The sequence below is a fragment of the Prionailurus bengalensis genome, chromosome E2, assembly GCF_016509475.1.
Source record: "Prionailurus bengalensis isolate Pbe53 chromosome E2, Fcat_Pben_1.1_paternal_pri, whole genome shotgun sequence".
In the NCBI taxonomy this organism is placed as follows: domain Eukaryota; kingdom Metazoa; phylum Chordata; class Mammalia; order Carnivora; family Felidae; genus Prionailurus; species Prionailurus bengalensis.
Genome location: NC_057352.1, coordinates 13,042,543 through 13,069,934, shown reverse-complemented (window position 1 = coordinate 13,069,934; position 27,392 = coordinate 13,042,543). Strand labels below are relative to the sequence as shown.

The 27,392-nt window shown below is 51.2% G+C and overlaps 1 protein-coding gene across 3 annotated transcripts; it reads right to left on the bottom strand.

Annotated features, from left to right (window-relative positions):
* Positions 1-24: 24 nt before the first annotated feature.
* Positions 25-27,135, bottom strand: XRCC1 (X-ray repair cross complementing 1). 3 transcript variants are annotated; one of them, XM_043598707.1, is made up of 17 exons: positions 26,907-27,135; positions 26,464-26,556; positions 16,366-16,476; positions 6,015-6,173; positions 5,067-5,141; positions 4,866-4,971; positions 4,538-4,647; positions 4,351-4,462; positions 3,866-4,124; positions 3,451-3,567; positions 2,798-2,891; positions 2,531-2,663; positions 2,173-2,227; positions 1,941-2,080; positions 807-897; positions 344-419; positions 25-238 (listed from the first exon to the last, which is right to left on the bottom strand). In XM_043598707.1, the coding sequence occupies exons 1-17, from the start codon at positions 26,955-26,957 to the stop codon at positions 125-127; spliced, it is 1,896 nt and encodes a 631-aa protein (XP_043454642.1). In that variant the 5' UTR covers positions 26,958-27,135; the 3' UTR covers positions 25-124. The 3 variants fall into 3 exon arrangements, with proteins under 3 accessions (XP_043454642.1, XP_043454644.1, XP_043454645.1); XM_043598709.1 differs by lacking the exon at positions 16,366-16,476 and having other exon boundaries at positions 26,907-27,115; XM_043598710.1 differs by lacking the exons at positions 16,366-16,476; positions 26,464-26,556; positions 26,907-27,135 and adding an exon at positions 10,813-11,080.
* Positions 27,136-27,392: the final 257 nt, after the last annotated feature.

Genomic DNA, 27,392 nt, shown 5'->3' with positions numbered 1-27,392 from the left:
CCAAGTAAGACAGAGGGCCAGCTGTTCCAAACAGGTCACCTTTATTAAGCTCATCTTGTGTGTGTGCGCACATGGGTGTGTGTGCGCCTGAGTACACACATGCACACACACGCAGGCTCATACTTTAGGCCTGGGGCACCACCCCGTAAAGCTGGTGGGGAAGTAACTTCTGCTTCTCGTTGCAACTGTAGATCCATCGGGGGCGGACAAACACCAAGGAGGGGTTGTCCATCAGGGCCTGCAGGGTGGAGTGGGGTGCACATGGGAACATGTGAGTGAGGAGGGGACGGAGGGGACGCAAGGGCGGGCTGGGTGGCCCTTTCCCTGCCCTGCTGGAACTCACCTCCTCAAAACTGGGGTCCCACTCCTGTGCCGTGATCACGAACTGGACCCGGTCGCTCATATAGTCCTCAAGTTCCCTGGCGGGAGAAGGAGGGAAGCAGAGGATTGGTGTCCCCTCTCTGGACATCTTAGCCCCCAACTGTCCTCCAAGGCCGTCCTCCCTCCCTCCTCACCTACATCTCCCAAGGGCTACCTGGGCACCCCCTTCCGTTCTCCCACGTGCCAACCTTGCCACAGCCCTAAAACCGAGGCCTCCCACTGTTGCTAATCCTTTCAGAAGGCAGGTCGGGGGAGCCTCATTTTAGAGAAGGGGATGGGAGGGGAAGCTATCTATCCAGGGATGCCCAGCAGAGCGAGCAAGGCCTGTGCCCACCCTGCAGCCCTTCACCAACTCCACGGGCCCGATCGCTTTCCTTCCCACAACCCCTCCTCCCTACCCTTGCCCCCACCCCCTGGAGACTGACCCATTGAAGGCTGTGACATATCGGCTGAGCTTCCGCCGCTCGTCCCCAGGGAACTCCCCGTACAGGAAGAAGTGTTTGCCCTGGAAGAAGTCTGCAGGGGAGATGGTGGGAGAGCCAAGTGTGAGGCCACTGGAGTTTCAAAGCACCAGCCGGGAGCCGCAGAACACTTGGAGGCAGGACTGGAAGGCCAGTGGAGTGGACGGAGAGGGGTGTTTGTGAACACCCTGGCAGAGATGTCGCTCACAGACGGTTCCCAGTTGGGCAGGCCCATCAGAACCTTTCTGGAGCTTTTTTTTTCTTTAATGGTGAAAGACGAATTACTATTACTGCAATGTGTTTCTTACATGAGGTAAATCCCAGATGGGCAGGTGGCACTTAGCTAGCTCCGTGCGGTTAAAAGCTTTGTAGCCTGTCACTTCTTCACCTTGGCTGCCTCGCCCCTTTTCAGCCAGTGCCTTCTCTGGCTCTGACCTTCTGGATGCCTCTTTCCTTTGTTCCATTTTAGTAGGGCTTTCCAGACCATCAATTTGCTGATGCCACTTCTGGGGCCATGGAGGATCAAAGCACTTACGTGCCCATCACCCACAAGGAGCCAGGTGGAAACGGCCTCTTCCAGTGGCCACCGACCCTCACCTCTGTTCAGGCGCTGGCTGCCCATCTTCTCCCTCCATTCTCCACTGGCTGAGGCTCTGACCCTTGCCCCCCAGCCTGCTCCCCCCGCATTCATGTTGGGGTGACAAACAGCAATGCCAACATCACCCGGGTCCCAACAGAGATCGGTGCCCACATCGTCTGTGTGCCTGGGTGACATCCCACACCAACAGAACCGAACCCGGGGGGGGCAGGTGAGGGAGGTGCCGTTCGCACTTGGGTGGAAAGCCCTGGGCTATGATGGAGGTGGTCACAGCAGGAAGTCAGGAGGGGGAACCGAGAGAGAAGTCGTGGGAGGATGCTAGACAGAAGGGAACAGGCCCAAGGCAACAAGAAGGTAGCAGAGGCAGGAACTGCGGGGGAAGGAGGTGGGGGGGGCAAGTCACAAGTCACGAGGAGCAGGGGAAGCAGCGGCGATCCCAGGGCTGGCGGAGAAGTGAGAAAGACCAATCCCACTTCGGGAGGCAGGGAGGGATTTCCTACCTGGGAGCTCCGGAACTGGCAGGTCGGGAGACTCTGGGGGACCCTCATTGTCTGTGTTCTCATCTGTGGATCCTGCATACGGGTCCTCGCCATTCTCCCCCTGGTCAGGGGGCTGCTTTTGCTCTCTCTGCTCGGCCACCCTGAGAGAGCCAACAGGGGTGGGGGAAGAGCGTGCAGATCAGATCCCCTCCACCCGAGCCTGGGGCCACCCTGACCCCCAGCCCTGCCTTACCTTCTCAGCTCATCCTCAGTATCCCCAGAATCTTCTGCCCCATTGCCCAGTTCTTCTGCAGGTGGAAGCTTAGTCAATGCAAGGCACGTGCTTGGTAATCCTCCCTTCCAGTCTTTTGCCCAAACACAGATGCAGGCATGCCAACCCCCAAGCTCAAGGGCCCTCCAGATCCAGTTACCTGGGACCCTCAGCCTCCTCTCCCCCAGATCCACTGTCTGGAATCCAGCCCCACCTTCCTTAGATATAGGAATCTGGGTTTCCAGCTTTATTCTCCTTCAGACCCAGGAGTCTCCAGGCCCCCAGCCCCTTCTCCTCCCTAGACCCAGGAGTCCAGGGCCCTCCCCTCTCAGGCTCTGACCTGACTGTTCCCCCTCAGTGTCAGTATCTTCCCGAGGCCCTGGTGAGGCTGGTTTGGTCTCTTCTGGGGTTGTGGGTCTCTGGGGTGAGCTGGGTCCTGCTGCCTGAGGGGGCTTGGTTTTGGTCTGAGGGCGCTGAGGAGGGAGGGGACAGCACGGGCGTGAGCGTGTGTTCTCACAGAAGGCAGGAGTGGAGAGTTTGGGGTACCACCACAGACCCACGTCCTCCTCCCACCGCACCTCCCCCACCAAGACAGGGGGCATAGGACCTTTTGGGGGAGCTTGGGGGCTTCATCCCCGCTGCTGCCGCTGTGAGAGCCCCCTTCATCCTCACTGCTGGAGCTTGGCCCTGCCATGAGGTACCTAGGGGAGGAATCAGGCCTCAGATAAACAGCACATCCTGTCTTGCGGAGGGGTGCTCAGGAAGCCACGGGGACTGGCATTTGTGAAGCACTCAGGATGCCTCACCTTCCACCTTTGGAAGGGCCCCGCTGAACCTGTTTCAAAGACCTTGAGGCCACATTCACGGTTCCTTACGTGGCTGACACTCCAGGAAAGGGACTCCCCTAGCTGGACCCTAACAGCTCCTGCTCACGCGGCATTTCCTACATGCCAGGCGCATGAGCCTTTCGAATGCTGTTTCTCCAGCCTGCCATGCTTCTCATGCTCCTGAAGCAGACTTCACGGAGCCTCGGGGCGCCAGGCGAGTCCTCTCTCCTCCGCAGCCTCACAGCCCCCGCCCCTCCTCTCAGAAGCCTGCTGACGCTGGGCGAGTCCGCCCTGTGTTCTCCGCGTACGGAGGCCCCGGTCTGATTTCCTTCCAGATCCCCAGCTCTGCCCGGCACGGGCCACGGGATGCGGGGCAGGAATGGCGTGTGCGCGCGCATGCGTGTATGTAGCCATGAATCCGGCGAGGCCTCACCTCCGGGAGGGCAGCCGCCGCCGCATTCGGTGACAGTCCAGCACCCACTCTTTCCGCACGATGCGGCCTCCAAGGCCTAGGACCTGGCTGTACTTGGGGGTGTTGGCAAAGGCACAGCTGGTGGGGGAAGAAGGAAGGTGTGGTCAGCCAGGTGTGGTCTGAGGGGCAAACGGGAAAGAGGGTCGAGGACAGAGGGGAAGAAAGACCTGAATAAAAGAGAAAGCGAAGGCCATGAGAGAAACAGAAAAAGACATTAGGAGACCAAGGGACAGATGTAGGAATCAGAAAAGAGGCAGAAGATACAGAGAACTGAAGAGACACAGGCAGAGACGGGCAGACAGGAAGAAACAGAAAGTAAGACGGAGGAGACAGAGGGGTGGCGGGGAGCACGGCGGGGAGGAGGGCGCCGGCCTACATGAGGTGGGTGCTGTCTGGAGTCCAGTCTGGCCGATACTTGGCCCCCAGCTCCAGGGCCTTGTCCCGGAGCTCTGAGCGGAAGGGGTTCTGGAAGCCACTCAGCACCACCACCACACCTTGAAGGATCTTCCCCAGCTCCTGTGGGCCAGCTCGGGGCCCCCTGGGCTCCGTGGCTTCTCGGGTCTTCCCTGGCACTGTGCCTCGTGCTGAAGCGGGGACTGGGGTGCTGCTGGCTGGGGTACGGGTGGGAGCTGGCACTGGGGAAGCCAAAGAGTAGGTTCATTTAGTACTGCTGGGACTAAACCCCAGCCCCTCCTCCCTCAGACCCAGGGGCCAGGGGCCCCGGCCCCTCCTCCCGCAGACCCAGGAGTCTAGGGCCCCCAGCCCCTCCTCCCGCAGACCCCAGGATTCCAGGCCCCCAGCCCTCCTCTCCCAGGAGGCAGGAACACAGGCCCCTGTGACAACAAGGAATCCAGGGCTCACATTTGGGTCTCTTGAGGGCAGGTGGTGAGGGCTGGGCTGATGCTTTGCCGGGCATCTTCCTTTCTTCTTGGTTCAAATCCAATTTTCTCTTCCCTTTGGGGGACTCCTGAGGCTGAGGGATTGGGATGAGTCGAGGCCTGTGGCTTCTGCCCTCCTTCTCCACCCCACCAGGCTCTGATAATCTCACCTTGGAGGCGCCGCCCACTGCCCTGGAGACTGGAGAGGCCGAAGAGGCGGCACTAGAGGCCTGCAGCGTAGCAGCTGCGTAGCTGGGTCCTGCTGGGTCGGTGGCTGTGGCTACAGAGGGAGAAAGTGGATCCAGGGTGAGGGGGCTGGGCCCTAAGACCCTTCACCTCCTACCCATGGGGCAGAGCGTTGTTCTCGTAACGCGGTAGCGATCCAGGCCCCCAGCTCCCTCCTCCCTCAGACCTGGGAGCCTCTAGCCTCCTCCTCCCTCAGACCCAAGTCCAGGTTCCAACCCTGGACTCAATGGGGACTCGCGTTTCCGCACTCACCGGGGGATGTCTTATTGATCCGGCTGAAGAAGAGGGCCCCGGGTCTCAGGGAGTTAGCACCCTCATCCTCCTCCTTCACGCGGAACTGGCCAAGCTTGGTCACCTTCTAAGGTCTCGCAAGGTCAGTACGGTGAGTGGCTGTCGGCAGGTGGGGGTGAAGAGGTAGGGAGAGGGCTCCGGGAGGTGGTGGGGAGAGCTTACCTGGGGTGAGGCCTCCACCTCCTCTTTGTCTGGGGGGCTGTGAAACCGTACAAAACTCAGGCCATAGGGGGAGTCCTGGGAAAGGAGGGTGCGAGTCAAGAAGTGCGGCCAAGGCAGAGCCCCTTGGGGAAACCCCCTTCTGGCTCTTTCCCTCCTATGGACACACATGTCTAGGGAGGTGCCCAGAGGACAATGGCAACAATACGGCATCAAGCTGGCAGTGAGCCCTGACTCTGGGCCAGGTGCGGCGACAAGCCCTTTACGTGCATCAGCTCCGTCAGCCTCAAAGCGAGTGACAAAGGCTGCCGGTGTCCAAGCGAATCCTCTCCCACATGCTCAAATTCCTGACTACAGAATGGGAGGGAGCACTGTGCACCGCTTCGGGAGCACAGAACTGCTCCAGGCTCTTTCCCGCTCTACCGGCTAGGGGAGCCTGGATGACCGGCCAGACACTCCCAAAGACAGGTCCATGGGTAAGAAGTCTACCTCTACGGTGTGGTGTCATGATATACTTGAGTCTCTTGGGTAGCACAGCTTAGCATCCCTAACCCACAGCAACCCTATTAGGATCAGGAAACTGAGGCCAGAAAGGTTAAGTCACTCGCCTAAGGTCACACAGCTAAGAAGTGGTGGGCCCAGCGTCAGACCCCGGATCCCATGATGGTAACTATTAGACTCCTCCTCTAACAAGTCAGCAGCCCCCCTTCTCCTCCCCTGAGGTCCTGCAGTCTGCCTTTCTCAGACATCCTCTAGGAAATGAAGCCTTACCTGTGAGAAGGATGGCAAACCCACTTCAGAAACCTCTGGGACCCAGCTGCCTCATAATCCCCCAGGGAGACAAGATGCCCCGTCCTCCCAGCTCAGTCCTCTGGGATTCGGTGTTGGCCCCTCACCCCCCTCCTTGCCCAGGACCGAGGACCCTGCACCCTCAGCTCCCACCCGAGGTACCTTGCTGTAGGGCTGGCTGCAAACGACTTTGACGCGGTCCCAGCGCTTCTCAGCTGCTGCCCGGACCAACTTGTCGGGCCCAAAAATGCGAACGCGGTTGGGGTTTGAGCCACTGCGGCTCTCAGAAGGGGACATGAAAGACGAAGTGACCAGCAGGACCTGGAAGAAGGCACATCGAAGGAGAACTAGGGCTGACTGATTTCAATGACGCCTCCTAGTGGCTGGAAAAAGAACAGGGGCCCAAGTAGGGGCTAGGGAGGCCAGATCCAGCCTGCACCTCAACGGCTGTCCCCTCCCTTGCTTCTGGGCCTCCAGTCACTTCCTCCCTGACACAGGCTCCAGTGAGAGCCCTCCACTGCCAAGTCTGAATGAACCTCCTCTAAATTCTTTCATGGAGTCTTCTATATCCGGCCACAGAGCCAGCTACACCACCTAAGGAACCTCCCGCACAGAATAATCCCAACGACTGGCCTAATTTTCAAACGCCTTTTGGAAATGCACGGCTGAGTCAATGGAAAGGCAGAGGAATGATCAGCGGCCAGAAATGAGAGAGAAGTGAGGCACCTGGATGGCTCTGTCAGTTAAGCGTTCAACCCTTGATTTTGGCTCAGGTCACCATCTCACGGTTTGTGGGGTTCTCTCTCTCTCTCTCTCTCTCTGTCTCTCTCTGCCTTTCCCCTGCTCGGGCTCTCACTCTCTCTCTAAACAAACAAACAAACAAACAAACAAACAAACAAACAAACAATTTAAAAAAAGGAGAGAGCAGAATCCAATGGGGTAGGGGAGCTGCACCAGTTATTAAGTGATTCGCTCGGGGACATTTCTGCTTCTCCTGCCGCTCCTTCTAGGGCACTGCCAACAGGGGGAGCTAGAGAGAGAGAGAGAGGCTGAGAGGCAAGAGGAGGGAGGTGGGTGGAGGGACGAGCTCCCTCCTTCTAGCAGCTCCAGTGAGTGTCACCCCTCGCGTGCTCCTGCTTCTGCAGCTGCTCCAGGGCAGCAGATGAATCTGGTTTCAGCTTCTTAACACCAGCAGAACCGGCATCCCGCAGCCTCTCCCAGGGTTTCCAGCGCCCGCCCCTCAGGGTCCGAGTTTCAGCTCTGAGGAACCCCACTTCGAAGCTTCTGAGCATCTAAGTTTCAGTAATTCCAACCTTGTCCTTCCGGTCCCCCAGCCCTAGGGGAGGTAGCTGCTCCCTGCATTACCTCACCACACCTTACTCTTCCTGCCTCTCTGGTCCAATACCTAGTTGCTAATTCTTTATGTTAAATTCTCTGTTAAAATAACTGGTGACTCTCAGTGTCTTGGCAGGACCCTGACTGATAGGGCGGGTGGCACTGAGTGCTGACTCTGGGTGCCAGGGAATTTAATTTTTTTTTTTAATGTTTATTTATTTGGGGAGAGAGTGAGCAAGAGCGGGGAAGGGGCAGAGACAGAGGGAGAGAATCCCAAGCAGGCTTCACACCGTCAGTGCAGAGCCCGACACGGGGCTCGGCTCCAGGAACCGTGAGATCACGATCTGAGCTGAGATCAAAAGTCCGACACTCAACTGAGCCACCCGGGAGCCCTGAGAATTTAATGTTAATGGGTGGCAGGGGCAGAAGGGGGACAGAGGACAAAGCCTGGGCTCCAAGCCAGGAAGAAGAGTAGCTCAGAGGCTACCACCACCAAATCACACAGAGCTGAGTCACCTCGAAGGGCAATACCCTCCATGAACAAATTAGGGGAAAATGTGCCTTGTGGAGTGACTCAGTGGGAGGCCTTAGTTCTGGAGGACAGCAGAGAAAAGATGAACAGTTTCTCTGGAGGATTCCTAAGCACAAGTCTGTGCTCTTGAGCATTTGGAGTAAAAGATTCGTATTAGCTATCTGCATGGAAAAACCCAAGCTGAAGGCTCTGAGTGGTCCCACGTACACAGACAGGGTCACCTGACACCATGGCAAATCCTCTTTGGAGGAATGTACTTCAAACCAGTCCTCAGAGATTTCCCACAGACGCCTTCTCAGAGTACAGACACACACACACACACACACACACACACACACTGCTGTGAGGCACGTGGAAACAAGCAACAGAAACCACAAAGTACAGACTCAGACTCACAAAGGCTGCATACACTGAAATGATCAAACGCACAATATAAAAGAAAGTGTATATACATACATTTTTACTTTTTTTAAGTTTATTTATTTTGAGAGAGACAGAGACAAGTGCGAGTTGGGGAGGGGCAGAGAGGGAGAGAGAGAATCCCAAGCAGGCTCCGTGCTGCCAGCACAGAGCCGGACATGAGGTTTGAACTCATGAGATTGTGAGATCATGACCTGAGCCGAAACCAAGAGTCAGAAGCTTAACCACCTGAGCCACGCAGGCGCCACAAAGAAAATATATTTAATAGTGTAAAGAAACAAAGGGGGGGCTCCTGGGTGGCGCAGTCGGTTAAGCGTCCGACTTCAGCCAGGTCACGATCTCGCGGTCCGTGAGTTCGAGCCCCGCGTCGGGCTCTGGGCTGATGGCTCAGAGCCTGGAGCTTGTTTCCGATTCTGTGTCTCCCTCTCTCTCTGCCCCTCCCCGTTCATGCTCTGTCTCTCTCTGTCCCAAAAATAAATAAATTTTGAAAAAAAAAAATTAAAAAAAAAAAAAAAAAAGAAACAAAGGGAGCTCCATCATGACAGCGTGATGAAGGGACAAAAGAGAATCAAACGGTCCAGGCAGTTTTGAAAAAGAGTGGGAGAGCTCTGTGCCCAACACTAAGGGGTGAACCAGGATTGGTCCAAGCAATCCAATTCCCTCTGCCAATGGCTGCTTGGGGACGGGCACATGAACCAGTCGGCCAATGGGATGGTAAGAGGAAGGGTGCTGGGGGCTGCTGGGATAGATCTTCTTTCCTCAACACGGAGAAACAGGACGGAAGAGAGCCACTGAATTTCTGCCATTCTACTTCCTCCACTTCCTGCTTTGGGTGCTACTACGTGATGGATGGAGCAGCAGCAATCATTTTGTAATCCCGCAGGCAAGTCCAAAAGAAACAACAGATGCCAACCGAGCCCCCTCCACCTCCGACTGCCAGATCAACTGTGGGTCTGCCTAATGCTGCACTCCCCTCCTCAGGAAACGATAAATTTTCTTACACAGTGATCCAACTTGAGGTGGGTATATTCTGTTTTACTTAGTGTCTTCTCACGGGCATGCCGTGAGATTTGTGAAATCAGAAAACAAAGCCTTTCGCTGAGGAAAGCATGGAATCTATCGGTCTCTTTGTGCTCAGCTCTGATTATGAAAAGGAAACAACAAAGACAAGGCCGGTTATACAGAAGGAAAGCCATCTCCCTGGCCTTGACTTGTTTAGCAAAGGGCCCGATTTTGAGCTGACAGGGGAGCTGAATTTACCATCGAGTAACTACGGTGAAGGGGCAAGGTAGACTGTGGTGGGCAGCTGTGGTCCACACTCACAGGTTCATTTCCTCAGTACAGGCTCCTGTCATTCACTGTAAGGAGAAAACAACTCTAGCTGTCCAGACTGTTTTATTATCCAACACTGTGTTTGAGGCTCTGGGGTTAAACCTTTATTCTCTAGACTGTTTTAACCTCGAAAGCTTATGTATCTCCCTTGTAGAATTTGGAGAGGGAAGAAAAGAACACATTTATTTTGTAGAAAGTGGTATCGGTTATGACAGTCGGGGCCTTACGCCTGATTTGGACAGGCGACACCAAAGTGGACCAGCCCTGCTCTGCCCTTGAATTTCCTTTTCTTCCTTGACTCTTCCAGCCCTACTTGGTCTCTGGGTGGAAGCCAAACATCACAAGTCCTGGAGTCTTTAATTCAGTCCTGGTTAGAAGTTACTCTTGGGCATAGGCATTTTCAGACTTTGAAAAGATAAAGCCCTGAGTAGCCATTTCATCTTGCTAGATAGAAGGCGAATAATAGACGTTCACCTACACAGATACGATAGAATTTTAGCTAAAAACACACTTCCTCAGTTGTCATCGTTATAAATAGAATGTTGATCCAAATCTCTATGCCAGGAAGAACAGAGAACTTTTCTTAATAGTTCCAAGGACCGCTGACTTTGTTAAAACAGTTACCAAGTGGGGGTTTTAGACCCAAGTGGGTGACTCTAGTGATGAGGGAACCTCTGTGAATAAACCCAAACCTAAGCCAGAGTCAGAAAATTAAATGCATACACAACGAATCATAAACAGCGGACTAAATTTCTCAAGTCTGAGAGAATGAAATTCAAGAACAACTATTCTAACAGCTACCAAGTAACTAGATTTTTCCAAACGAGGCAATCGTTTAAAGCTATAGCCAGTTAAGTCATTTCTTCGGTTTGCTTTGGCATCTTCTCTACAAAAACCTCTGCTTGGGGCGCCCGGGTGGCTCAGTTGGTAAAGCATCCGACTTTGGCTCAGGTCATGATCTCGTGGTCTGTGAGTTCGAGCCCTGTGTCAGGCTCTGTGCTGACAGCTCAGAGCCCGGAGCCTGTTTCAGATTCTGTGTCTCCCTCTCGCTCTGCCCGTCCCCTGCTTGCTCTCTGTCTCTCAAAAATAAATAAACATTTAAAAACAAAGTTGTGGCAGCAGGCGCTAGCTTAATTATAAACAACAACAACAACAAAAAACTCTGCCCTAGCCTGCCCACACAGCACTCCTAATCATTTTCAGTTTGGGCCCCTGATTTGCATGGTTTGCTCAAATAAACTGGCCAAAATTCAACGTGCTTCAGTTTACCTTTTTACAACTTAATATAACCTTGAGAACGAGAATGTTTGCTAAAGGACACCCTCGTTTGTGAAAATGTACCTCACAGATCAGAAAAAGCGCTTGATTAAAGTCCACACATGTTCACGAAAAAGCTCTCATGAAAGCAAGTCTGGAAAAGAACGTCCTCAACTTGACAATGGACACGGGTAAGCCAAATCTCCAGCGGACATCGTATTTCGTGGTAAAGACTCAACACTTTCCCTGTACGATCAGGGGCAACACAAGGATGTGTGCCCTTACCAGCTCTATTTGACATTGTACTAGAGATACTAGCCAGGGTGAGAAAATGAGAAAAAGGAAAAACAAAAGCATAAATGTTAGAAAGAAAGCTATCTTTATTCACATACAGTGTCACTATCTTTGTTAAAAAAAAAAAAATCCCCAGGGATCTACACAAATTCCACAGGATTCTCCTACAAGAATTAGTAACTCAATTTAGCAAGGTCACAAGATACAAGGTCGATACACAAATATCAACTGTGTTGTTATTATACTATCAACAACTGGGAAATGACATTTTTTTAAAAAATATAATTCAGGGGCGCCTGGGTGGCTCAGTCGGTTGAGCAGCCGACTTCGGCTCAGGTCATGATCTCGCGGCCCGTGAGTTCGAGCCCCGCGTCGGGCTCTGTGCTGACAGCTCGGAGCCTGGAGCCTGTTTCAGATTCTGTGTCTCCCTCTCTCTGACCCTCCCCCGTTCATGCTCTCTCTCTATCTCAAAAATAAATAAATGTTAAAAAAAAATTTTTTTTAGAATATAATTCAAACAGCAGCAATAATTAGGCAAGAACCAGTAACAGATGCGAAAACTCGTGACTGCACGTTTGTGCAGAAACAAGGTATTTATACAGCCTCAAAGTATTTCCCTAAACGATACTTATTCATTTCCAAAGGGCAAGACAATAATTTCACAGTGGCCAAACCTGGTCCTTAATAAAATGACCCAAGTTAACACCATCAGTGTTAGAGCAGCTCAACAGCGTGTGCTCTGTGATCCGACGCGCTGAGAGCACAACATCCCCTCTGTGGTGTTCGGGCCAAAGCTGTATGACCTAAATTTCGTCATGAGGAAACGTCACACAGTCTGTACAATGAGTGATATTTTACAAAGTCACTGACCTCTACCCTTCCAAAACGTCAACGGCATAAAATACCAAGAAAGTCACAAGAACCGCTCCCAGGGAAACGAAACCGAGCAGACATGACAAATCAATGCAATGCACGATCCTGAATTTTCTTCTGCTATTAAGAATGTTACTGGGATAACGAAGAAAATCTGAATAAGGTCTGAGATCAGATGGCAGAGGACCAGATCAACATTAATTTCCTACCGTTAATAAATGTACTGAGGTTAAGAGAATATCCCTCTTTTTCGGAAATATCTGCTGTTGTTAACAGGAATAACATGGGCAAATGACTTTCAGTTCAGTAAAAAATACGTACATATGTGTTAACATTTGAGAAATCGGAGTGAAGATTATAGGGGAATCCTTTGTACTACTTTTGTAAGTTTTCTGTAAGTCAGAAATAAACTTATTGACAAGCTGGTTTAATAATGTACATGGAAATAAATGTTAAAGATCTAGAATAATCAAGGGACTCTTGAAAACCAAAGTTGGAAGTCCAACACAATCTGATTTCAATATTTATCATGAAGACAGTGGGGTACTGACCTAAAGATAAACATACATATCAATGAAACAGAATAGAGAGCACAGAAATAAACCTACATATCTATGATCAATTAATTTTCAATAAAAGAGCCAAAACAATTCGGTAGGAAAAGAAAAATCCTTTTTTTAAAGATTTTACTTTATTTATTTATTGGAGTTCATTTATTTTGAGAGAGCCAGAGGGTGAAAGAGGGAGGGAGAAGCAGAGAGAGGGAGAGACAGAATCCCAAGCAGGTTCCATGCTGTCAGTGCAGAGCCCGATGTGGGGCTCAGACTCCAAATGGTGAGATCGTGACCTGAGCCGAGATCAAAAGTCTGAGGCTTAACTGACTAAACCACCCAGATGCCCCTAAAGATTTTATTTCTAAGTAATCTCTACACCCAACGTGGGGCTCAAACTTACAACTGAGATCAAGAGTCACATGCTCCACTGACAGAGTCAGCCAGGTGCCCCAGGAAAATCTTTTTTTTTTTTTTTCTCCTTTCTTTAGAGTTAAAGCAGCAAAGTTTTTTGTTTTTGTTTTTGTTTTTGTTTTTTCAACGTTTATTTATTTTTAAGACAGAGAGAGACAGCATGAACGGGGGAGGGGCAGAGAGAGAGGGAGACACAGAATCGGAAGCAGGCTCCAGGCTCCGAGCCATCAGCCCAGAGCCTGACGCGGGGCTCGAACTCACGGACCGCGAGATCAGGACCTGGCTGAAGTCGGACGCTTAACCGACTGCGCCACCCAGGCGCCCCAAAGTTTTTTGTTTTTGTTTTTGTTTAGCAAAAAGTGACAGTACACTCCAGAGACAGAGGAATGCGCTGACCCAAGGATGGGTGCCTGGAAAATCTTTTTTTTTTTTTAGTATTTTCAACAAACATAAAAAAAAAAAAAAAAAAAAAAGGAAAAAAGGACCTTGTCCTCTACTTCATACAATATAGGAAAATTCATTTGAGATGGATCAGAGATCTAAATGTAAAATCTAGGGAGCCCTGGCTGGCTTAATCGGTTAAGCATCCAACTCTTGACTTCGGCTCACAGTTCATGAGTTTGAGCCCTGCATCAGGCTCTGCACTATGAGTGCATTCATAGTGCAGAGCCTGCTTGGGATTCTCTCTCTCCCTTTCTCTCTGCCCCTTCCCCTCTAGCTCTTTATCTCTCTCTCAAAATAAAACAAACAAATAAATAAACGTAAAATCTAAAATTATAAAGCTTCTAGAAAAAAACACGGAAGATGGCAGTAGGCAGAATAACAGCACCCCAAAGAGGGCCATGTGCTAATCTCTGGCACCTGTGAATATGGCAAAAGGGACTTTGCAGATGTGATTAAGTACCTTGAGATGGTGAGATAAGCCTGGGTTATCCAGGTGGGCCCAGTGTCTTCACAAGGGTCTTTATATGAAAGGGTGAGGGGCACCTGGGTGGCTCAGTGGGTTAAGCACCCAACGTCAGTTCGTGGGTTTGAGCCCCACGTCAGGCTCTATGTTAACAGCTCAGAGCCTGTGTCTCCCTCTCTCTGCCCCTCCCTGCTTGTGTTCTCTCTCCCTCTCTCAAAAATAAATAAATAAACGTTAAAAAAAAAAATTAAAAAAAATAAATAAAGGGCAAGGCCGGAAAGTCAGAGTCAAAGTGAGGATGGAAACATATTACAGTATTGTGGTTGCTACCTTTGAAGATGGAAGGGGCCACAGGCCAAGAAACAGATATGCATGTGGCTTCTAGAAGCTGTAGTAGGTAAGGAAATGGATTCTCCCCTAGAGCCTTCAGAAGGAGCCGTCCTGCTAACACCAAGAGTTCAGCCCCCTGAACCTGATTTTGGACTTCTGACGCCTAGAACTGTGAGACAGTAAGTCTGTGTTACAGTTTTAAGCCACCGAGTTTGTGGTCATTTGTTGTAGCAGCAATGAGAAATTAATACAGGGACTATCATCATTACTTTGGGACAGGTGAATGTTTTTTATAGGACACAAAAGGCACTATGCAGTAAGAAAAAAAAAAGAAAAAGAACAAAAAACCTTGATCGACTGGACTTCATCAGCTTCTGCTCATCAAAAGGCACTGTTAGATAATGATCATGATGAGCACTGAGTGATGTACAGAATTGCTGAATCATTACACTGCACACCTGAAACCAATATTAAACTGTATGTTAATTATACTTTAATACAAGAAATTTAAAGATAATGAGAAGGGGGGAGTCTGCAACATACGTATCTGAAAAAAAAAGACGGAAAAAAATAAACAAACCCATCATTAACATCCATGACAGCAAGACAGCCCAATAAAAAACAAGAAAAAGACTTGAATGGACACTAAACAGAATAAGATAAATGAAGGGCTAAAAAGTACACGAAGGGTTATACGATGTCATTACTTGCCAGGAAAATACAAATTAAATCCATATTAAAGTACCACCACCTGCCATATGAATGGCTGAAATTTAACAAATTAAAAACTCTGGCAACATCAATATAGGTAAGGATGTGGAGGAACTAGAACTCTCTCATCTACTGCTGAAGGGAATATAAAATGGTACAACCACTTTGGAAAACTGTCGATATCTAAGAAGGTTAAAACCTACATCTACCCTAAGACCACGCAATCCCACTCTTGGGTATTTACCCTAAAGAGATCACCATGCAGAGGCTTGTACGAAAATGTTCACGGCAGCTTTATTCATAATAATCAAAAAGTGGCCACAGCCCAGATGCCCATCAACAAGAGAATGGAGGAAGAAATCATGGTCTCTGCCTACGCTGAACACTACTTAGCTGACATGCCATAGGGAAGAATCTCAAAAAACGGGACGATGAGTGAAAAAGGCCAGCCACGAGAAAAGAGTATAAACTGTGAAATTCCATTTGTAGGAAATTCTAGGACAGGCAAAGCTAGCCTGTCGTGACAGAGAAGAGACCAGAGGCTGCCTGAGCTGGTGAGGGTGTGGGTTTGGGGAGTGAATGCAAAGGGGTGTGAGGGACCTTCCAGGGCTGTTGCCCTGTGTCCTCATTTGGGGCCAGTTACACAGATGTACACAGCTGTCAAAACACATTGACCTGTACATTAAGATCTGTGCATTTTAGGGGCACCTGGGTGGCTCAGTCGGTTAAGCATCCAACTTCAGCTCAGGTTGTGAACTCACGGTTTGTGAGTTCGAGCCCCGCGTCGGACTCTGTGTGGACAGCTCAGAGCCTGGAGTCCGCTTCTGATTCTGTGTCTCCCTCTCCCTCTGCTCCTCCCTCGCTCATGTGTGCTCTCCTTCTCTCTCTCTCTCTCTCTCTCTCTCTCAATCTCTCTCTCTCTCTCTCTCAAAAATAAACATTAAAAAAAAAAAGATCTGTTCATTTTATCGGATGCAAAATATCCTTCCATTAAAAACCATTAGTCACTGTAAGAAAAATCCTCACCTTGTAGAAAACTGGTTTGTTTACTTACAATTATAAACTTGCTTTTTCAAGTAGGTTTATTTCTACCCCAAGACATTCTGTGAATTAGCCAGCTGGCTAACTATGATCTCCCCAGCCCAGCGCTAATGAATTCAACCAGTAACAAAAGATCGTGCCAACTCTTAAAATACTTGTAATAGAGCAAAAGGCATTCCTCCTTGTAAACGTTTGCGCATATAAAGTGACTAACAGAGGCATCCCAAACAGCACGGAATCTCAATTTGCCAGGACATCTGTGAGAACCTCTGGGACCAGAGAAAAGCAATTCTGCTCTCAAGCAGCGACGGCCTCTTAGAACAAACCAGCGCCTCTGGCTGTTCACACCACCCCGATGCGCACTTGGGTGTCTGTGCTGGTGCGCAGTGGATCACCTGGGTCTGCTCCTCCAGAGGCGGAGGGCAGTGTGACTCATCTCCACCCGGGCGCGGGGAGCAGTGACGGGGGTGCTTGGGGCAGGGAACAGCGTGGGGCCCATCTCAAGGCCCTGCTTACCTCGTAGTCTTGCTCCCCAGCCCCTCCGGCCGAGCTGCCCACCAGCACCTCCACGAAGGCCGAGCCGTCATTGCCGATGTCCACGCTGTGTATCTGTTCCTCCTTCTCCAGCTGTGGGAGGGGGAGAGCCCGCCGTCAGTGCCTGCTCTGCCTCTGGGCTCACTGTGGCACTTCGGGAGAGGGACGACCCCCTTCTGGGCTCCTTGCAATGTCAACTCTGTGACACCGCGGAGGCCAGGGTGAGTGGGGCCACCGTGTCCCCCGCACGCGGCACAGGGCATGGCCCAGGGTCGGAGTTCAGAAAATATTCACTGAATGAAGGCGTAAGCCCCTATACTTGTTCTCCCAACTCCTCCAGACTCTGCCAGATGGGTGTATAACGCGCCACCACGGAGCCCTCCTTGGTAGCACCTGCCAGAGTTACAACGTCATTCGAATAGTCACACACACTGGGCGCCTGGGTGGTTCAGTGGATTAAACATCCGACTCTTGGCTTCGGCTCAGGTCATGATGTCATGGTTCTGTGAGTTCGAGCCCCACATCGGGCCCTGCGCTGGCAGCGTGGAGCCTGCTTGGGATTCTCTCTCTCCCATTCTCTCTCTGCCCCTCCCCCACTCATGCTCCCTCTCTCTCTCAGACTAAACAATTTCTATTTTATTTTTAAAATATTTTTTAATGTTTATCTTTGAGAGAGAGAGAGCACGTGTGTGTGTGTGTGTGTGTGTGTGTGTGTGTGTGTGTGTTCAAGTGGGGGAGGGGCAGAGAGAGGGAGACATAGAATCCGAAGCAGGCTCCAGGCTCCGAGCTGTCAGCACGGAGCCCAACGCGGGGCTCGAACTCACGAACTGCGAGACCACGACCTGGGCCGAAGCCGGACGCTTAACCGACCAAGCCACCCAGGCACCCCTGAAATTTTTTTCTTTTTAATCATGCACACAAATGGCACGTGTGTCACTCTTACCCCCAGTCACACAGGACTCCATGGATGCTCCCTCAGGGTAGGAGCCCAGTGTGGTTTTGCTCACCACTGACTCCTGGGTTTGCATCCCAGCTCTGCCACACACTAGCTATACGACCTTGTCATATAACCAACCTCTTGGAGCCTCGGTTTGCTCATCTGTCAAATGGGGATAATCACCAGACCCAAGGTCATACACATGAAGACTAAGGCCACACTGCACAGCAGGTAGTAGGCGCTCTACCCTTGTCAATCAGGAGGCATTATTAGTCAACGCTGGACAATTTAATTACGTGCTGAAAGAGGAAAAGAGCTACCCGTAGGAGGGCTTCCTGCAAACGTTCCGCTATTCCCCGCTGACAGTTAAAGCACACAAAGCCATGTGGGGGTGGAAGGCAGTTAGGAACGGCTGAGGCAAGTCTTCTTTCCAGTTTGGGGCTCTTTTATTTGGCTCCTAGAGTGACAAGTTATTATTATTTTTTTTTTTCAAGAGAGTGGCAAGTTATTAACAACACTCAAAGGTACCTAGGCCACCACCCCCAGGATCGTCTGACGCTCTAGTCGGCTCTATCACCCCCAGTCAGGAGGTCGCCCAGACTTCACCTACACACTGCTAGAAACAGGGACATCACTACATGGGAGGAAGGAGCCTGGCCTTGGGGGAGGCAAGCCTGGGTGCAAATCCAGCCCTGCTGTTTCTAAGCTGTGCAACCCTGGGTGACGCGCAACCTCTCTGAGCGGCAGTTTCCTTTTGTGGGGGATGGGCGGGCCGTCATAATAACCCTCCTCCTGAAGGGGGCTCAGATGACTCAGAATAACAACCACAGTAACACTGGCAGCAAACATCTAAGTGCTCACGTTGCACCAGACACGTCACGCATGTGTCTGTCTTCTCTCCTCACAACGGCTCTGCCAGGCAGGGGCTATTATTATCTCCATTTAACACGTGAGCAAACGGAGGCAGGAAGCGGTTACGTAACGCCCCCCAGGTCACACAGCTGGCGAGTGGCAGAGCGGGGCCTGGAGCCCAGGCAGGCTGGCTGGCGTCCCACACGTGCGCCTCCACCACATCACAGGTGTGTCGGAGAAAGAGGCGGTGCTGCGGGAAGGGGCTTCCCAAGGCTGAGCCAAGCTGGCCTCTTGCCTTTCCAGCTCTGAGTCCTGGGACAGTGTGTGGCGCTGCCCAGGAAGTCCTAGTCTGACTTCTCAGCCTCCTGACACACCGGGTGGCTCTCCTCTGGCCACGCGGGCCTTCCTTCTGTGCCAAGAAGAGGCCAGCTCCTTCCCACCGCGGGGCCTTTGCACGTGCCATGCCCCCTGCCCAGACCACTCTCCCCTCAAACCTTCCCACGGCCGGCTCTTTCCGTCATTCAGGTCTCTGCTTAGATGTCACCTCTTCAGGCCAACCTAAGTAGGCTGGCCCCTCACCTCCTAACCAGGTGCTATGCTCTACCCCTAGCCCTGCTTTATTTTTCTTCAGTATCCCCACTCAATATTATGTACGTAACTACACTTTTTAGTTCCATTTGTCGCCCATCTGTTTCCCCCCACCAGACTTTTAAGCTCCACGAGGGCAGACACGAGATCTAAGCCACCCCCCACTGTGTCCTGAACACCAAGGACAGGGTCTGGCCCTTCCCAGCTCTGCTTACTTAGTGCTGTGTGAGCCCGGAGCAAATAGTTTCATTTCACCCCTTGTGCCTCAGTTTCCTAACCCGTGAAATGGGGACGGTAGCAACTTCTAACTCAGAGTCGTGTGAAGGTTCCAGTGAGGAACACACACAAAGCCCTTTGAACAGTGCCTGCCACAGAGCAAGTGCTCCATAAATATCAGCTGCTACTGTTACCTCGATACGCGCCTGGTGGACAGATGGACAGATGGACGGGAAGCCCCTACTAACCACCTGCTGAAGGAACAGATGCCCCCTGAATCGTAACTCGGGCTCTGCCCTTCCTGACCAGGTGGCTTTGGTGAGGCATTTGCCTCAGTGTCCCCATCTGTCACAAAGGGGTCATCACGGCCAACACTTTCAGATTCTCACTGCGTGCCAGGGGCTCGGTGTATTAGTCTCCTGCTGCTGCTGTAACAAATTACCACAAACTTACTGGCAGAAAGCAATACCTCTTACAGATCTGGAGGTCAGAGGTCTGAAATTTGGTCTTACGTGGGCTGAAATCCAGGTGTCAGCGGGGCTGCGTTCCTTCCGTAGGTTCTACGGGAGAATCTGTTTCCTTGCCTTATTTCCAGCTTCTAGAAGCCACAAGTATCCCTCAGCTTGTGGCCCCTCCTCCACCCTCGAAGCCAGCAACAGCATCACGCCGGCCTCTGTTTCTATCTCCACATCTCGTTCTCTGGCTCTCCTGCCCCCCTCTTGCCCTTATAAGGACCCTTGTGATGATATTGGGTCTCCTTGCCCCTCAAATAATCCAAGCCAATCTCACCGTCTCAAGATCCCTAACTTGATCAGATCTATAACATCCCCTTTGCCGTGTTCAGTGACATATTCACGGGTCCCAGGGATCAGGATGGGAAATCTTTCTGGGGCCATTATTCTGTCTATCAGAAATTTGGAAACCAGAGAGAAATTTGGAACCCACCTGCCTGACTGTAAACCAACACTCCTTCTCAACTCCCCTATTTTAACCCTTGAGGTAAAAACTCAACATCTTTACCTCTCCCACATGACAAAGCACAAGCCCCTATCTATACCCTGAGTGATGTTAGTTGCATACATCAACTACCTCTACTTTAAACATGCACACGTACTCCCCCATATGTCTTCTTCTTTTTCTAAAAATATTTTTGAGAGAGACAGAGCACAAGGGGAAGGGCAGAGACACACACACACACACAAACCAAAGCAGGCTCCAGGCCCCGAGCTGTCAGTACGCAGCCCCAGATGGGGCTCAAACTCACGAACCGTGAGATCATGACCTGAGCTGAGGTCGGATGCTTAACCGACCGAGCCACCCAGGTGCCCAGTATTTCTTTTTGATAAAGAATTCCAGACCCTAGTGTTTACACATGGAGACAACCCAAATGTCCATCAATTTCTGAATGGATGTACATTGTAGGGTATGTCCACGTAATGGAACAGTGTTCTTGTAGAAAGACATGGGAGTAATGATGCACGCGACACGGAGGAACCTCAAAAACGTGGTTCAGTGAAAGAAACCGGACACAAAGGCCATAGCGTGTGATCCTATTTATGTGAAACGTCCGGAAATCTACAGAGACAAAACGTAGACCAGCGGCTGCTGGGGGCAGCTTGGGGAGAGGGGAACTGGGAGTAAATATGGAACGGTTATGGGGTTTCTTGTGGGCACTGAAAATGTCCTCAATTAACGGCAGTGATGGCAGGACGCTGTCAAAATGCCAAAACCACTGAACTGTATACTGGAAATGATTAAATGGTGAATTTCATGTTACGTGGATTTTATCTCAAAAAAAAAAAAAAAAAAGACTGTTTAGGGTCAGTGGTTAGGAGAAGGGCTTAAGCATTAACTGTCTGTCCTCTGAGGCCAGGTTCATGTGCACCTTTCTCAGGAAGAAGACCTAACTCATGACAGTAAAACAAATGCAGCTGGGAAGGTTCACAGAGTTCCTGAGAGACACTGTGTTAAAAAAAAAAAAAAAAAAAAAAAAAAAAGAAAGAAAAATGTTCCAGGGCGCCTGGGTGGCTCAGCGGGTTGAGCATCTGACTCTTGATTTCAGCTCAGGTCATGATCGCAGGTCATGGGATCAAGCCTCGAGTCGGCCTCTGTGTTGAGCACGAGGCCTGCTTAAGATTCTCTCTCTCTCCCTCTGCCCCTCCCTGTTCCTTTGCAAAACAAAACAAAACAAAACATCAAACAAACAGGTTCCATGTCCAAGAAAGGTAGTGTTATGCACCATTTAAAGGAATAAGGTAGAGGCACCTGGTGGCTCCGTGGGTTAAGCATCCGACTTTGGCTCAGGTCATGATCCCTAGGTTCCTGGGTTCTAGCCCCGAGTCGGGCTCTGGGCTGACAGCTCAGAGCCTGAAGCCTGCTTCAGATTCGGTGTCTCCCTCTTTCTCTGCCCCTTCCCTGCTCACGCTCTGTCTCTCTCTGTCTCAAAAATAAACATTAAAAAAAAAAATTAAAGGAATAAGGTAGAACTTTGCCCAGTGGCAGCAGGTCTCCAAAATACATTGTCATTTGAAAGAAAGCATGGGGAATAATAGTGTCCATACTAGGCACTTGGTGGAAGAGGTGGATATTAACGTGCTTGTATGTACACAGTGACCCAGGAGGGCCACGTGAGAAACTCCTAACAGTGGTTGCCGGTGGACAGAGTGGGAGGGGGTGGAAGCCAGGAGAGGGAGGTGTAAACCCTTTTGTGCCCTTTAAATTTCGCACTGTATACACATGATACTCATTCAAAAAATTCAGCTAATAAAAGGGCAATGGACGGGGCCTCCTGGGTGGCTCAGTGGTTAAGCGTCGGACTTCGCCTCAGGTCACGATCTCGCGGTCCGTGAGTTCGAGCCCCGGGTCGGGCTCTGGGCTGATGGCTCAGAGCCTGGAGCCTGTTTCCGATTCTGTGTCTCCCTCTCTCTCTCTGCCCCTCCCCCATTCATGCTCTGTCTCTCTCTGTCCCCAAAATAAATAAACGTTAAAAAAAATTTTTTTTTAAATAAATAAATGGTGACAGTGAATTTAATCGGTATTCAAAGACAGCATGGACCGCTTATAAAACTTGGTGGCTGGCCACCAGTTTGGACTGTTTGATTCAGGGTTCCTTCCTGTGTTAGACACACATGCACAGATGCACACCCCCTGCGTGGGTATGTGTGTACCTGCAAGACTTTTCTTCCTCCTGAGAGCCACAGTTCTCAGACTTTTTGATCTTGTAAAATCATTGAAGACTCAAGAGTTGGTGCGTGTGAACTATATATGCTGACATTTGCTGTATTGTAAGTCAAATAAGCCTCAGTGGCGCCTGGGTGGCTCGGTCAATTAAGCGGCCGACTTCGGCTCAGGTCATGATCTCACGGTTTGTGAGTTCGAGCCCCGCATCGGGCTCTGTGCTGACAGCTCAGAGCCTGGAGCCTGCTTCGGCTTCTGTGTCTCCTTCTCTCTCTGCCCCGTCCCCACTCACACTTGGGCTGTGTCTCTCAAAAATAAATAAACGAAAAAAATTTTTAAAAGAAATAAAGTCCAAGGGTTATCACCAACCATGGAGCACCATACAGAAATGAGGACGAACCATCCACGGCTACACCCACCCACAGGGATCAAAGTAACAAACAGGATGCTGAGTGACAGCAGCCAGACACAGACGTCTATACTGCGTGCTTCCATCTATGTAAAATCCCAAACCAGGCCACACGAACCTGTGCGGTTCAAAGTCAGGGATGGTGGTTACCCTGTGGGGGGCGGTGACAGGAAGGAGTGCAGGGGGCGATGGGGGGCTGGGCACGTTCTGTTACCCATGTGGGGGGGGGAGCACGTAGGTTGTCATGTGTGAGGGTTCACTGAACCGTGTGCTTTGCTGTACACGTTACACAAATAAAAACCAATTTGAAACACCATGGGGGCCAAGTGAGTGGTTGGAAAACCACTGAGCAACAAAATCCAAACGTGTGCCACCCTGTTGTTGAGCATCTCTCTGGTTTTAATGTTTATTTATTTTTGACAGAGAGAGAGAGAGACAGAGTGTGAGTCGGGGGAGGGGGGGAGAGAGAGGGAGACACAGACTCCAAAGCAGGCTCCAGGCTCTGAGCCGTCAGCACAGAGCCCGACGTGGGGCTCGAGCTCGCAAAAACCGTGAGATCGTGACCCGAGTGAAGTCTGACACTTAACCGGTGCCCCTGTTGAGCATTTCTCTCAAAGAGCGCATGTCAGTGGGGCACCGGAGCAATCTGGACCTGGTCCCAGCCATCCCCTCCGGCCCAGGAGCGGTTAGCCAAGAAGTTGGAACTCCCCTCCCGGGAGCAAGTTATCCACGGAGCCTCCTTCAGCTGCCGCAAACAAAAAAGGTGTGTGTGGCCATCACGAGCAGAGGGTTGAACCCTGTGTGGCAATACCCAGATGTTGCATCATATTGTTTGGAGGAAAAAAAACAGGGGAGAAGAACGTGCCACAGATCAGTCTACGGGCATCGGTGTCCAGAAAGTTCTGCCTTGTTCACTTGCTTGAAAAGACCCAAAGTTACCATGAATCTGGACTCGCCCTGCATCCTGGCAGTCGCCGAATGCGGTCAGATTTCCCGAAGTGTCTCTAACGTGGCTGGTGCTGTGCAGCTTGCTCCTGTACTCGCCCCCCGTGCTTTAATTCTCAACACGGACACCAGGGTTCTGTAGGAACCGAAGTCCGACTCTGCTCCTCCTCTGCTCAGAGCCCTTCAGTGGCTCCTGTCTCGTCCAGAGTAAAAGCTGAAGTACTTAACGGTGGCTTTCAGGCCTTCGGTGTGTTGGGGGCCCTCCACCCCCACCCCATTAGCTCATGTCCCACCTGCCCCCCCCCCACCAGGCTAAATCCACTGCACCCGCACCAGCCCCCCTGCGGCTCCTCCGGCACGCCAGGCGCCAGGCCGCCTCACAGTCTGTGTTTCCTCCCTGGATATTTACAGCTCACTCTGCTCAATGTCACCCTCTCAGGGAGGCCCTCCTGGATCCCTGTTAAAATAAAAACCTCCTGCCACTGCCTTCTCCCCCAGCTGCAGGATTCTCCGTTCCTCTTGATGGGTGAATTTTCTTCCACCATCTGACATGTTAGAAAAGTTAGGTCACTTTTCCCACTAACATGACAGCTCCACAGGACTGACATATTTGTGTCTTGTCCTGTCCCCAGGACCTAAAACAGTGCTTGGCCTACAGGAGGTGCTTCATAAAAAATTACTCAATGAATGAATGAACATAAGAATCCATTCACTCCTGGGGCGCCTGGGTGGCTCAGTCGATTGGGCATCTGACTCTTAATTTCACCTCGGGTCATGATCTCACGGTTTTGTGAGATCGAGCCCTGTGTCGGGCTCCACACTGCCAGTGGCAGCCCGATGCTGACAGTGCGGAGCCGGCTTGGGATTCTCTCTCGGCCCCTCCCCCGCTCCCTCTCTCTCCAAATAAACTTAAAAAAAAAGAATCCATTCACTCCTGAGTCTATAGGTCCTGCCCCTGTGCTGACAACTTCCACACCTCTGTCTCCGGGTTCAGTTCCGATTCCTAAGTGTCTCCTGAGTACCTCCCCTTGGATGTCCCAAAGTCACAGCACACCAGACATTCCACCTACAGGTTCCCAAGCTGCCCCTTCTCTGGGTTTCCCATTTCGGTGACAGCTGCAATACCTCCCTGTCTCCTGGACCAGAGAATCCTGTGCTTTGCTCTGGCCCCTCCCCACATCGTGTCTCTTCTGCCTCTGGTCTCTCTGCTCCCACTGCAACTGGGGTATAGACTGGAATGTGATTCTCCTGGGGTCACCTGATCCTCAGAGGGCCCAGCAGAATCGTCACCCAGTAATAAAAACATGAATCCCTCCCTTTACACAAACATCTACATGTTGATGGAGCACTTGTCCAGACATTATGTCACCGAGTTTTCACAATAACCCTGGGCTTAGATCTCATTATTCCCAATGGACAGATGAGAAAAGATGTTCAGAGAAAGGCAAACATTTGCCTGAGGTCACAGAATGAGTAAGAGGGAGAGCTGGGGACTTGAACCCAGATCCCAAGACTGGATCGTGAGCAACCTGTACCTCTCTCAGTTTAAAGCATTGGCTCTAGGCCAGTGGCATAACCTCCCTGGGCCTCAGTTTCCTCATCTGTAAAATGGAGGTAATAACAGACTCTAGGTCATGGGGTTTTTATGGATTCAATGACTTAAGCCATGTGTGGAGTTCAGAACAGTAACTGGCAGTTGTAATGTTGAATAAATATTAGCTCTCATTATTATTATTATTACTATGTTAGACACTTAGATGTTTCAACTAAAATCAGAAAGTCTTAGAGTCTTACTTTTCCTGGGGAGAGAATCCTCAGCTTCTCTCTAATTCTTTTTTTTTTTTTTTCAACATTTATTTATTTTTGGGACAGAGAGAGACAGAGCATGAACGGGGGAGGGGCAGAGAGAGAGGGAGACACAGAATCGGAAACAGGCTCCAGGCTCTGAGCCATCGGCCCAGAGCCTGACGCGGGGCTCGAACTCACGGACCGCGAGATCGTGACCTGGCTGAAGTCGGACGCTTAATCGACTGCGCCACCCAGGCGCCCCGCTTCTCTCTAATTCTTAAAAGGGTCTGTGACCCAAAACTTTTTTGGAACCACTGGGCAAGAGAGAGACTGAGAATATGTCCAACACAATCACGAAAGCCTTGCTCCCCAACATCCCTCCCCAAACACCCCTCATTCAGAAGGAATATGGCCAAAATCAAGAAAGCCAGCGTATGAACACACAGCAAGTGTGACAAGGTGGCTCAGAGCGCCCACTTGGTTTCGAGTCTTAGCAAGCTATTTATTGATGGTGCTAACGGCCCCTGTGAGATCACGCAGGTAAAACACCCAGCCCAGGATCCAGCACAGAGCAGATGCTTCAAACACACTCAGCTCTCTCCTTCCACTAGCCCGTTTAGAATTCTGTCACCACCTGGGGTCAAACCACCCTTTTTCCTCTGAGCCTTCCTCCAACTTCAGAGTCTGGGCTGAAGGTTGGGTGAGAGCACGTACAAAAGCACTCAGAAGAACCTGGCAAGCATTCCAGAAATGGGGCGCAGACCGGCCATTTCACTTCTCCCCTCTCTGTGCTTCAGTTTTCCCATCTCTAAAATGGGGTTGATTGGCTTACATGATCTTCCAGAACACCTTGCAACCTGGAGCCCAAGGACTTCAGAAGGCAAGATACATGAAAACTATTCACTCTGTTCCAGGTGAGGAAACTGAGGCTCAGAAAGCAGAAGCAACCTACCCAGGCCACACACTGATTCCTATAGTCACCCTAGGCCTAGTCCTTGGACCACCTTTGTTCTCTGCCAAGGGGCACAGCCATCACACTGCCCATTTTCCAGGTAGGGAAGCTGAAGTCCAGAAGGCTTAACCCACTGCCAGTTGACTGAAGAGCAGTGTCTGGACCCTGAGTCTCCAGACTCCTACTAGGAAGGAGACAGGGGGAGGGCAGGATCACCTGGAGCACCACAGAGATGGTCTTCTCGCCTGCCTTGGCTGCCCGCCATTTTCGGTAAGTGTCCGCCTTGAGAAGGTTTTCTGCACAGTGGGTCTGCAGAGAAGAGGAGAAAAAGGAAAGTAAGGGTACAGGGATGAGAGCTCGGTCCCCAGCTCTCCAGAGCCCTCTGCTATCCCCCAGATTTAAAATTCCCCGTTAATCCCACCACACTCTGCTTGAGTCCCGTATAACATTTTCCCCTGGAAGCTCCCCACTTCCTCCTGTCCTCTCCGCAAGTTCCCCCATTCCACACCTCTGCCAGAGTTCCCTTATAGCCTCCTGGAATTTCCCCTTGACCCGCCGTGGACTTCCGTGAAGTTCCCTTTTACACTCCCAAAGTTCTCGCAGTGCCCCCGCAGGGATTCCCTTACGTCTTCCAGCCTCCCCCCATGTCAGTTCCTCACCGAGTCCTGGCTACTGCAGGACACCACATGGCGGAGACGGATCTCCGGCATGTCAACGTCTTGGGCTTCGCCAGGCGCGAAGGATGAAAGAAGTCCGAGTTTGGGGGGAAGCGAAGAGGGGGTGCTCCCTGCGCGGGCTAAAGTGCGCAAGCGCACAGGGCTCGGGCCTTTCAAACCGCGGCGCGCCGGCGCTCGCGTAAACACTGCGCAAGCCCAGTCGCGCCTCTCGGGAACGAGGCGCTTAGTCCCCTAGCAACCGGCTTTCCTCTAAGCCCCGCCTCTCCCCGGCCTCACCACTCTCTAGCCCCTCCTCCCGGTGACGTTCACTCCTTGCTTTCTGGGCGCCTGGCAACAGGAGCGGCCTCCGGGATTGGCCCCTAGAAGAAATTCGCCATTCTCATTGGACAATGCAGTCACCGCCCAAACCGAAGCCTTAGAAATCGAGAGGGCGCAAACCTAGTCGATTTTCTTAGGGAGTCTGGAGCC

Excerpts from the sequence above, each read along its gene's own strand:
- XRCC1 (XM_043598707.1), bottom strand. The coding sequence starts at position 26,957 with ATGCCGGAGATCCGTCTCCGCCATGTGGTGTCCTGCAGTAGCCAGGAC. Across the intron at positions 4,972-5,066 it reads AGGTGGAGGCCTCACCCCAG|AAGGTGACCAAGCTTGGCCA; the intron begins GTAAGCTCTCCC and ends GCGAGACCTTAG. Across the intron at positions 3,568-3,865 it reads CCAGACAGCACCCACCTCAT|CTGTGCCTTTGCCAACACCC; the intron begins GTAGGCCGGCGC and ends TTCCCCCACCAG.